Source organism: Lycorma delicatula, chromosome 3, assembly GCF_047948215.1.
Source record: "Lycorma delicatula isolate Av1 chromosome 3, ASM4794821v1, whole genome shotgun sequence".
NCBI classification, from domain to species: Eukaryota; Metazoa; Arthropoda; class Insecta; order Hemiptera; family Fulgoridae; genus Lycorma; species Lycorma delicatula.
In genome coordinates this window covers 220734189-220747546 of record NC_134457.1, presented here as the reverse complement: position 1 = coordinate 220747546, position 13358 = coordinate 220734189, and the positions used below count along the sequence as shown (strand labels likewise).

General features: G+C 29.4%; 1 protein-coding gene across 1 annotated transcript in view; it reads left to right on the top strand.

Annotated features, from left to right (window-relative positions):
- LOC142322448 (tetratricopeptide repeat protein 37-like) overlaps positions 1-13358 on the top strand; it is a 139430-nt gene that overhangs the window by 42682 nt on the left and 83390 nt on the right. The window contains exons 5-7 of the mRNA XM_075361547.1: positions 4384-4604; positions 10536-10850; positions 12137-12310. Of these exons, the coding sequence (XP_075217662.1) occupies positions 4384-4604; positions 10536-10850; positions 12137-12310 (710 nt within the window). The remainder of the gene's footprint in view (positions 1-4383; positions 4605-10535; positions 10851-12136; positions 12311-13358) is intronic.

Below are 13358 nucleotides of genomic sequence, written 5' to 3'. Positions count from 1 at the left end.
AGAGGATTTCAGAAAGGGAAGTTAACGTGCTTAACAAATTGCAATCTGAAAGTAATATTATTACTTTTAGACTTGAAAGTCTGAAACTAAATAACATCAGTGAATTTTAAAAAAGCATGACTCTTGACGGGGAAATATTAAGATCTAGAGGAATTTGGTGTTGACAGGAGAATAAGGGAAATCATAAAATGAATTTTAATAGAAACTAAATCCAAAATTATTCAAAATTAAAACAGGAATGAAGTAAGGTGGTGAACTTTCACCAATGTTTTTAAACTCGTGTTCTCAAGAAGATTATGAAGGAGTGGAGGAAAAGGTCAGAAATTCTTGGTTAAATTCTAGAATTTAACCAAGGTTACTTGTAACCTAGGTTACAAGTAAGATTGGATTACAAAAGTACAATTAAACTGTAGACTATTTAGCCTTTGTAGATGATTTGGTTTTACTGGCAGAAAATGAAAAAAATATGATAATTCAGAAGATCACATTAAAAGAAGTAGAGGCAAAAAAGAGGATAGTTATATCTTTTGAGAAAACATGATTAACTTTAAAAACTCAGGAAACAGCAAACAAATAAGGAAAAATCCAGTTAAGAAATATAAGTATTTAAGCAAAATCATTTAGCCCATTAAGTTTAATTAAAGAAGGGAACACAGTAAGATCAAGAAAAATGGAAATGTAACTAATAATCTAAAAAAAAACAGAAGCTCTTTCAGTAAAATCCAAAATTTGGCATTACAACTCTCAGATTATAAAGTCTACGCAGCTGCATGCCTGACTTTGAATAAGGTTCTGGAAGAAATGGAAAAAAGAAAGAAGGATTCTTGAATTAAGAAAAATTGAAGATGAATGAAAAACTCAGGAAAGTCATCAAACTTATAAGGAAACAGAAAAATTATCAGATACGGTAAGGAAAAAGAGAATCTGTTTTTATAGGTACTACATTAGAATGATTCCATAAAGGTTGATAAAAAGAATCTTTGACCGCTAAAAAAAACTAAACCAAAATGGAAAACAGATGTCAAACAAAACCTGGAAGAAAGGAAATAAAATTTAAGAAATACTGAATAGGAAAACTTTTAAAAAAGTAACAAATTTTTAGGGATAAGAAAACCTAAAAGAAATCAGGATACATTTGGACAGAAGAAAGAAACAAAATGAGATAATGATCGAATTGTGAACGAAAATAAAACAGCAGAAGAAGAAGATGAAATCAAAAGTTACATTTCTCAGAGTAATAGTTGGTTAAGTTTGCTAAAAAATAAAAATAAAATAGTAAGTTAATATAATGTCACTGACTTTTTTGTTAAACATGAAAAGTACTTAATTTTTAAACGGACAGTAGTCATGACTCATATTATGTGTTACTTTTTTTGAGGCATTAAAATATGGAATTGTTAAATATTAGAACATTTCTTTCTAAAAATCAGCCTAAATCTTTTGTTTTTTAATATAAAATTTTACATGTAGAAAACTTATTTTTCTTTTCATTAAGCATGAGATTTGTTACTGAAACAAATTGAGAATTTTTTCTACTATTTGTGTAAATATAAAAATCAAATAAAAGGAAACATATTACAGATACTTAGATGTTGTAGCTACATTTTGCCTTTTTTATAAAAAAGAAATTTGCTATAAAATTCTTTGTACACATTTTATTTTGATTTACTTTTAATTTCAAAAGGTGAATAATCTGCTAAATTTTATCAAGGATCTTTCATAAGAATAAGTTTTTTGATTCCTCCTACGTGTGAGAAGTAAGATTTTGTTGCCTCATTTCTTCTTCATCTTTATATAATTGGACGACCCCAGATACTTAAGAAAAAATTTCATATAGTTGCCACAAAAATCAGTAAATGTGTTGATGAATAGTCCTTATTATTCATTTTTCTACTTAAGTGTATTCTTTTATTTGTAGGATAAACTTGAGGCTTTTTGTGGTATTCTCATATTCCCTACATTGTTTCCTTGGTTACCCAGATTTCTTTTTCCTGTTATCGTGGTAGTACAGTAGTAGTCTGCAGCTTTATGCTTGTGTTCCCGTTTTTCCATGTTGTTATAAACCAAACTTGATTTATTTGGAGTACGCTTTAATTGATGTTAAGAAACTGATTCCCATAAAATTTTTATTTAATGCATGGTTTTTTATGTGGTTAACCATGTTAAAATGGGCACTGTTAACTGTGGCCATACAGGAAATGTGGTCACATCCACATAGTAATTGTATGACTTGTTCTTGTTGTTATTAATCCATTCTCACTGTTGAATGTTCAATCCTCACAAATTTTAAAATTATAAAAATATCAAATAAATTTACAACGTTTTTAAAAATTATATAGGGAATTTCAAAGCAGCATTCTTGTTTTTGTTTCAAAATTTTAATTTAAAAATTTTACCTTGTATTTTTTATGTAATTAAAAAAGTCCATAACATTATATGGAATTTTCAACAAAAACTCATTTGGAAGTTTCAATTGACCGATTCTGAGATTTATAAGCGATATATATATATATATATATATATATTTTTAATAATCATTGTTTATTTCCTAAGGAAATCATATTATTTTGGGATATGTTTTAGCTTTCATTGTTTCATTTATGATGTATTTCTTATCTAAAAACTGAAAAAAGAAATTGTTTTTATGAAAATTTTTTGTAGACATTGCAAAATTTTGATGATTGATCGTAACTTATGTGGCAGCAAGGTTACTGCAAAATATGGTAGAATTGGTAGCACTTAATGGTAAAACTTAGGGCTGTATCAGCAGAACTGGTGCATTAAATATTAGTAGAGTATCAGTTATTTGTTCATTACATTCAATTATTTTCAGTAGATGGAAGCAAATGAAAAAAGTTAATAAGCAAGTATTCATATTTATGAAAATTATGATTTAAAATTTTTACAATATGCTCTTGAAAAGCATTATCTCACATGGACAAATGTCTAATTAATAATAGATAAATACCTAATCTAAGCAGTAGTTAGATCTGAATGTATTGCTTATCACTAACTGTTAATGTGCCGTTGTTACTGTTATTTTAAAATAAGTAAGCAACAGTGGAATCTATGTTATTCATCAGGAATCAGAACCAAGCTCGTGACTGATATAATAGATAGTAACAGAATTGGCTTTAAAAAAAAAAAAAAAATGATACAGCCTACAGGCAATGAAGATCCATATTTATTTTTTTTAAAACTATTCTATCATAATACAGCATAGTGTAACAATATTATACACTATATAATAGCAGTTTTGGGAAATAACAGCAAAATATAAAAAAAAGAACATTCCTGTAACTAGACATAAAATGGATCAAACTAAACAAGTTGTGCATTTATAGATATTTCAGTTTATTTTTAAAAAGGTTTTAGTTTAGTTATTAGAGTTAATAAGCCATATTTAAAAAAAAAAATTTGTGCTTTTTATGTTAACATAAAGTCAAAAGCAGTATAGATGTGGCAGTATGATGCAGGTATAAGGGAATTAAGGTAATTTTGTTGAAATGAAATTGCTTAAGACCGTTAAAAGTGATTATGGGATAAATTAAGTCCAAGATATCTGTTATTATTAATTTTTTTTTTTTTTGCTACACAAATACAGTGAGAATTATTTAGCTTGAAACTCACAGAAATAGCCAAGTACTGTGACTATTTCAGGGAGAGTAATATTCCAGTAATTAGAACTCGAACTCTAAGGGGTTCTGGGCGGGCAGTTGCTTGTGATAAGTTATTTTATTTCTTGGGTTCTGATGGTGTTAACCTATGGGCAAACAAGATCTTCCTGTACTTAGGTTGTTTTTTTATCTAATCCATCTTTTTTTTTATCTATCCCTTATAAAGGTTGAGAATCACTGCAATAGACCATTATAAAGTTATAAATGTATTTTGCTATAATTCCGCGAATGCAACTATTAACAATACTAGAATTTTATTCAATAATTACAGCCTTTCAAAATTTTAATTTAGCATAACATCATTTTGTGTCCTTATATTAGTCATTAATGACATTGTATTTTAAAAGATGTAACTTAGCAAACAAATCTTTTTTATGTAATGCATACTTTTTAATTGTAAAATATACATTATCTGCTGTTATCTAAAGAAAAATTCAGGAGATTCAAAAGGCTTATTTGATATGTCTCAAATTAAAAAAGTTAAAGCAATAAAAATATAAGTCTATCGACAGTAGTATTGTCAAGAATCTGCATAGGAATTGTATCTTCGACACAGTTGTTTTTTTTATTCTATCCTGTAGCTTTAAGCATTAAATGAAATGAAAAAGATTTCTTGTACACGATAACTTAAAAATTTTGAATGTTGTTAAGACCGTTTTTCACCAAAAAATAGATTTATATTGATTTATTCTTTGAACATTAACAGGTATTACTAAAGACAGCAGTTCTTGGCATGCTCAGTGTATGCTTAGCAAAGCTCATCTGAAATTACTTTGTTATTATGATGCTGAAATATGTGCTAAAGCTGCTAAGAAGTATAATCCAGATCCAAAATTTAAGAGTATTATTGACACGCTATTAGCTGAAGCTCTAGTGCATTCAAGAGATGAAAAAAAATGGAATCAGAGTATTGACATCTGTAAACAAGTATGTAGTATTAATTAAGATTTTATTTTGGTTGCTACATATACCATATATAAAAATAGTTAAATTTTATCTTAGATGATTTCAAACTTTTTACTTGAAGCTAGAGCGTTTTACCACATTTTTGCACTCCCTAAGATTTGGCCTTGTTTCTTAAATTTATTAATAATCAAATGCTTTAGAACAAAGGGTAGAAGATGAAATAGATAGATGTAAAAGATCTGTTGTTAATTAATTTATAAATAAACTTGTTTTGTAGGTTTTACTCTTGTTTTGTTTTAAAGGCTGATGTTTATGGATATCTTTTTATTAACACTTTCTTGAAATAGGTAGTCTTTAAATTACCACTTTTGCTGCTAAGCCTGCAGATCTGCAGGAAAGCATGAATATGAATCCTTCCCACTTTTTCTACTCCATTTCTGTAGTCTTTGATATTTCTCATTGCATTAATTATAGAGAGAGATGCAGGGCAGGTTATTTTGAATGATTTTATATATTACAATATAGTACTTGGAGAGGTCTATGTTTTATTACAGTGCAGTCTGATGATGGGGGGGGGGGGGTTTGGTTATAAGTATTTTTTCTTAGAGTTTTTTTCTCAGTCAGATGAAAGTTTTTCTTCAGTTTATTTTAAAATAATCTAGGAGTTAAATCTATGATTTTTTTTTTTTTGTTAAGTCTTGTAACTTGATAGCTTTTTATAATTAAAAAGCTGGTATAAGCTTTTTATACCATCTGATGTAAGTAAAAATAAAGGTCCTTTGGTACATACATAACATTTGTAATCTGCATTTGTTTATTTTGAATGCTTTCTTGAAATAGGTAGTCTTAAAATTAACACTTTTGCTATTAAGCCTGTAGATCTACAGGAAATATAAATTCTTTCCGCTTTTTCTACTGCAAATCTGCAGTTTTTGATTTTTCTCATTACATTGATTATGGAGGGATACAGGCCATGTTATTTTGAATGATTTTATGTTACAATCATTTGGAGAGGTCTGTTTTTTATTACAATCTATATTTTTACTTAGTTGTAGTATTATTATGTTATTGTACATTCTCATCCATTTGACCAGAGAATAGTCGTCTGCATTTTTTGTTAGGTAGGACCTGCTTATGTAAGGTTCTGCCTTTTTCTATCCACTGCAATGAGGTTATTGCAGTGACCTGGCAAAACTCCAGGACCTTACATCAACGGAGGAGCATGATCAGTATCTAACATAAATTTAATTATTTATTTTTGTAGACAGAATTATGTTTACAGAATACTTAAGAAGCAGTAGTAAAAAAAATAGTGCTTATTTAAATAAAAATATGATTTGATTAAAATTAGAAATTTGTTTAAAATTGATTTGTTTAAATTTTATGTCGTTATATTACATAATAAAAAATACTCACTGAAACAGTAAAAACTTCTCCAACAATAGTTCAAGTTTTCTTTTGAAACAAGACGGTAATTTTAAAAGAGCACCAGGTTCTTGCACCCACACATTTTACCCGCTTTAAAACAAGTGCTTTCGCCATCCATCCTTTTTCTTGGCACCTGTCAGTGACATAGCAGCAAGTCATTTTACACTCTTTGGAAAGTTTTTTCTTTAATTGCAATAAATGATAGAAATTTTTGCCAACTACAAGTATCATCAACATGATTGTACATTGCTGTTTTACATAACCACAAGTACTGTTTTACAAAGTAAAACTGCAAACAGTGTTATCACTGACAGAGTTAATTGTTGAATCTGCTGCCGTGTGGAAGTAAACTGATGTTTGATTGGCATTTGCTATCTCTCCCATTAGAAAGCTATTTTCTTGTCGTAGCTGAATTAAATAACTCTAAAAGGCCAATAAATTTTCCTGAAAGGTATTTGACAAACATTGACATGCAGATGTATGTTTTGTTATTTATAGTTCATACCTATACATAAAACAATTTAACTATCCTAGACTTGCTTTAAAATTCAGTATTTGAAGTTTCCTCACAATTTGTGCGGCTTTTAATCGGGTCATCTATTGAAACAGCAAATCCTTGCTCGCATATATCTTGAATGTAAGAAAACTACTGCTCTTCTACTTGAGGGAAGTTCCAAATTCAGTCACATAATACTAATTATAATACTGTAAAAGATACTGCTTCTCTTTTTCTTTCTCCGATTTCTTATACATGATTCTGGAATATCATAGTTACAGCCTGCTGCACAATTACAGACATCCTCAGCTAAGCGAATAACTAATTTTTCGCCTACTGTAAATAATTTAAAATGTTTTATAGAATTCATTTTTACTAGTTTGCTTAAAGTTTACTAATTGAAAAAATTTAGTATAACTGAATATATAATCTTCCTTCATTCAACTAAAACAAAATGAATACTGTTATGAGTTTATCTGAAATGACTTGTGTTTTATATAAAATTACAAGATGATTAATAATAACATATGCTATAATAACTGAAAATGCAGAGATAAACAAAATGCTTATGACAAAAGTTTGTTTATAAACAGGCAATTATGATATAGTCTACATAACAGATGTGACTCAGCATTAATGATGTGAAATCAAAAGTAATTAGAATATATGCTACAGTTTGTTTTGGTTACTACCATATATTGTATATTATATTACAATAATGTAGTACAGTAGTAAATACAAATATTGGACCCTCATTTGGAAATCCAGCTTGTCACATGCACCCATAAATTTCATGTTCCTTTTTAAGAAAAAAGGTATGTGTTTTACATGAGTCAATACAATATACAGTTTTATGCATTGTACATGAACTACACCAAACTTTGGTTTTCTTGGTTATAGATGTGAAAATATTCTCACAAAAAATTAAATTTGTTATCTTACTTTAACTACATAACACAAAAAACTTTATTGGCAAAGGAGGATATATGCACTAAACATTGCATAAGAGTTTAAGTTAAATTCATGTATTTTTTTGTCATAATTGATGATAGCATTAAATATATTGAGTTGTATGTATGCAGCTTTGACAATATCTTTTATTTCTATATGTAGTGTAGAAACTTTTTAAGTTACTGTTGATTTGTTCCAAATTATAAGAACAGAGCGTAAAAATAGTTGTTTATTTTTAAATCTCTTTCATAAGTAAATTGTAAAATTTTAATTTAGTTAAAATGGCATACATGTAATTGTAGCATTAAAATTGCAATATATTGAAATTTGGATGATGTCTTAAATCATGTAACTACCATGCCTTACTAAAATCAACAGATAACTTTTAAATATGTAAACAACATCCACAGAAACACAGATTTTGCAAAGATGATTTTGCTATGAATAGTTTCTAACAGTGGGTGGGGTATAAACATATCATTATGAAGACAATAGCTTTATACGCATGAATGCATGATGATTAATTTACTGCAGGTTCTGATATGTTATTGCGGAGGAGTCTGCTGAATTATACAGTTAACACACCAGCATTGTACTTTAATATGTAGTGTGATGTTAAAAATTCACTATGAAGGCATGTCCTGTGATTTCATTTAGTTGTGTGATTTATAGTTACTGTGTCAAGTGTGTTGTGTTAGTGAATAAATATGCCAAGGAAGTAAATGATCCGGATAGCTTCTGTTATCGTATGTGGGGAATTTGACTTTAAAGAACAATGATGAAATTTGACTCCACTTGTTAAAAAAATGTTATGAACTATACTTTGGCTTTAAATTTGGGGTTCAGGATAGGAACTGGGTCCCTTACACCTGCTGTTTGATCTGTGTGAAATGTCTGATAGACTTTGCAAGGCGCAATTGCCACATGAGTTTTGCCATATTGATGAATGTGTGGTGTCAGAACACAAGATCATTTGTCAGATTTCTGTATTACAAAGATAAAAGAAATAAGTAATAATTCCAAACACAGTGCAGTACCAGAATTTGCCATCTGGTAAAAGGCTTATGGTTGGTACTGTCTCCAAGGCCATTATCATATCCTCCTCCAATACATGTAACTTTAGAAGATGAATTGGAATACAAGGTAGCCACTAAAGTTTGTTATGAGGAGTATGATAATCCTACTTTTGAAACAGAGTCGACTTTCTAAAATCTTATCTGATAACTCAAACTGAATTAAAATAACTTTTTTTCAGGAGAAACAAGCAGAGCTTTTGTGATCTAGGCTGAAAAGCTGAAATCTTCTCCATACTGACACTGAAGTTTGTTTCTTTCATAATTGTCAGGAGGATTTATATTCTGAAGAAAATAATTTAGTGTATTTTAACAATATTAGGGTTGATATAGATGCACTTCATCATGAACATAGCTGGAGAATGGAAACTGTTCATTGATTGTTTGAAAACTAGTTTAAAGCATGTCCTTTAATACAGTGGCAACAAATTTTCTTCTGATCCAATATATTATGCGACTAACTTGAAAAAAAGTATGACAGTATGATAATCCTGTTAGAAATAAATCAGTAAAGAATTGCCATTAGACTAGATGTTGTAATTTAAAAGTTGCATTTAATGGGTTTCCATCTCTGCTACTAAATTTTCTTGCTTTTTTTGTGATTGGGACACCAGGGACAAAACAAATCATTTTATCAGAAAGAAATGGGCGAAAGGTGAAGCACTTATGCCTGGACAGAACAATGTTGTTTGTACATTCCCCACTAGTTAACTTAAGAAATAATTCTTATACCTCAACTACATGTAAAGTTTGGGCTTTTCAAAACCTTATTTAAGGCAATGGGGAAAAATGTTCTGGGTTTCATTATTTGAAAGAAAAAGTTAAAATCAAGTAATACATTTTTGAAAGGAAAAAGAAAAGGAAGAACTGATAAGGTAAATTGAAAAGTCAGCATGGATGTCATTTAAGTGTTGTGAAAAACATTTTATAAAATCATAAATCCCCCAACTACTGTGACATTATGGGTGTATTTATTACAGTAAATTAACAGAATTAAAACATGTATGGGTTATAATAAAAATTCATTTTTTGGATTCACACCTGGATTTCTTTCTGGACAATCTCGATGCCATCAGTGATGAGCTTTGATAATATCTTCACCATCAAATCTCAGTCATGGCAAACAGGTACTAGTGACAGTGGAGTGAAATAATGCTTGCAGAGTATTGTTTGACGTTAAAGAGCGATGTTCCATAATACGGCAATTTTCATGAATTTTATCGTTGATTTTCATCGTCGTTCATCAGTCACAAGGCTAGGCCGACCAGTGTTGTCAAATTTAGACTAGGCACAGGGTCCGCGCTTCTGCGGTCTCAGTTAGTTAGTTTGAGGAAATCATGTTAGGTTGACCGTGAAGATGTCTGTTTGAGGCCTACGTGAAAGCAAAATTTGATTTGTGTTTTACTAATGTAAATGTGTGCGGAGGCATTTACATCGGTGGCATCCCAACTGAGGCCTGGTTGATGACTGTGAGATGTAATCAGTTAGAGGGACCTCTGGTAAAGCCCCTCGAGGCTAGGAACAGAGAGGTGGTGTGGCGACCGGAAACATCACAAGGTGGATGTCTTTCCCTACAGGGCTATGATGAGGCTAGACTGAAAGATGTCATTGCCAAGGTACTGAAGATGAACTCTGGTAAAGCCCATAAGGGGAAAGTACAGAGGGGGTGGTGAGGTGACCGAAACCATCACATAGAACGTGTCTTCTCCTGTGTGGTGAGTTGCAGACTGATATCTCATCTTAAGCTATCATAGTAAATATATTGTTGAACAAAATTACATTTTCCAGAACTGAAAGATATTAATTTGTATTTTATGGCGTACAAAAATTTAATGAAGATTTTTATTAAACGTAAACAAATTACTCTATTTATTTATGAAGTTCTAAAATATTAACAGGGAGCAACACAATTACTTTTTGATTGTAACTTTAATTTTACTATTGGGTAGAAATTGTTGGCAAGTTTATAATTCTAATTTATTGTTATGATTTTAAACGTTACAGTTGTTAATAGAAGACAGAAATAATGCAATGGCTTTGGAATGTATGTGCAGAGCTCATATACATTTAGAAAAGTGGGATATAGCAAAAAAATTGTTAGCAAAACTGGAAACTATGTATACCAGTGGTAGTAATGAGGTTACTGCTATATTACTTCGAGTTCAATTAGCTGAGCTAGCCGATAAGGCTATGCCACCTCTTGATATACTTTTTGGTATTACTGTTAAACATCCTGACTCACCAGATGCTTGGTATCATCTAGGTATGCGTTGTTTAGAAGAAGATGAGATTCAACAAGGCATTAATGCATTATTTAAGGTACTTTATTGTTTATTCATGTTTATATTAAAGATAAATATACTTTTTCCATTTTGTTTATTGAAATTTATTGTTTTATATAGTGTGCAAACCTTGATTTAGTTTTATTATTTAGTTTAGTGTATTATTATAACGAGTGTTTTGAAGAGGATCCAATTTTTTGAATGTGGATTTATAATTTATCCAAGAGTAAATTGTATATTACACTATTTGTCTCCATTACTGTACTCAGGTTATTGTATGCGAAAGATGAAATAACTTTGTGATACACCATTGTCATTTCAATATCCATTCTTTGTTGTATATCAGTTATGTTGTTTGCCATGAATTAGATTGCAGAAATTTATCCAATTTATCAGTTGAAATTTCATTAGTTTGTAATTTGCAAGAGATGAACATTATCATGTTTCTATATAAATGTTTGGAGAGCAGAAGTGTATGTAACCAAAAGATACTAGGTGATATCACTTTTAACAACTGAAATATCTGATTATTCAAAAGAGTGATAAACTCATCCGTAAGAAATATTTCTAGAAAATTTTTTAGAAAGTTATCTATATTAACATTTTAATTAGATTATTTGCAACAGTGAAACATAATGTGACAGCATTCATAATAGGTCAATGCAACAGCATAATGCTGTCTTCACTGCTGTCAAATTGGAACTCCTTTAGCCCCATTTTCGGGTTGGAGAACAACCAGAAATCACAAAATTCCATGTCTAATAAGTAAGGGGTCTGGTGATCTTAGGAGTTTCATACTTGACCAAGAAATCCTGGATTACATATGAAGAAAGGGCTGCAATTATCATGATGCAGAACCTCTAGGTAGTATGTTTGTTGGAAATTTGGCCTTATGGTGGGTATTCATATCCACAACTTCATAAAAAATATAATAAAAATAAAAAATATAACTGGTCAGCATTACTTTCACTTAGCTCTTCATTTGTTTTGTTTGTATTGGTGTTGAGGATGATGGTGACTTTCTTTCTTTCTTCTATTCAAATGAAAACAGTTTTGGCTTAAATTTCATAACCGCTGCGCATGCTCAAATCATTCATTAAAATCATGTAATTAGTTCTACAGAACTATCATTAATGCTGATGTCATTTGCGATTTCTTAGTCGGTCGAAAATTTTCCTTATCAAATTAAATATTTTGTAAATGAAATGTGGATTTTGGTCTGATGACAGCCAGCCACTGTGCTGGTATATTTATTTGATTACTTAGGATGTTTTTTTAACTAGTAGATATTTAATATGTTTATGGTTTGTTCTACTTTTATAGGCTGGAAAATTAGCGCCTTACTGGTATAAAGTTTACTTAGAACTGGGTAATTATTATGTTACTCATGATTTAGTAAAAGCTAGATGTTGTTACAAAAAAGCTTTGTATCTTAATAAACGGTCTTCTGAAGTGGCAATGGCTCTTAGTGATATATACAGGATTCAGGGAGAGACAGTAAGTATTTTAAATTAATATTTATGTCTTGTGTGCTTGAAAATTATTATTTTAAATTGTTAAAAGAATGCTCATGAAAAGAAAATGTAAGAGTGATCTAACTTTTTGACATCAAATTAAGACACCTTTCTGCTTATGTTTATAACAACATATGAACTCATGTTTTCCTACTGTTACTTGTAAAAACTGAAACTGTTGCTCATTTCCTTTTTTCAATAATTTATAATGCGATTGAGATATCTTTTTATTGTAATATCTATTTTTTCAAATGTAATAATTACAAAAATATTTAACACAGTTAGTTGCTTATTCCAATCACAAATTTTTTTAATATTATTGATTATTATATATATTGTTTTGTGATGTGTAATTTTGTTGTAGTTAAGTGATGAAAGTATATTTGTAACAACTGACTTCACACATTACTAAGAGATTGTGGTTATTAAAATGTACATCATACTTTGTTATATGAAGTGTTGTTTTTATCGATTGTTTGACGTATTACATTTGATTCAAAACACTAGTGTTTTGAATCTGAACATTACATGTCCATTGTATATTATATTACTATCCAGACAGTAACATAATATTGGCTAGCCAAACCACACACATACACACTCCTTCTTATTTAACATATTTATAATTTTAACTTTTAATTAATATTTTTATTATTTGACAACCTATTTTTATATATGGAATTTTTAACTTTAATTTTAACTTTTGATTTTGATTTTAAATCTTAAATATAAAAGGAAAAAAAAATTTAATTCCATTTTGATTTGAATTGATTTTAAAGTTTATATCCAAAATTTTAACAAATTTTGTGTTATTGTATTTATCAAGATTTTATTTTGTTAATATTGTGTATTTATGGTATGTAATTTTACGTGAACAATTATAAGTTTGGATCAACTTAAGATGCGAGAAAATTGTGAAAGTACTCTTGTGTAAGGTAAGTGTCATCCTATCTAATTTAATCTTATTCTGTACTTGGTGGATCAAGTTATTTATTTATATATGTGTATTACTGAAATTAATCTTTTCAAAA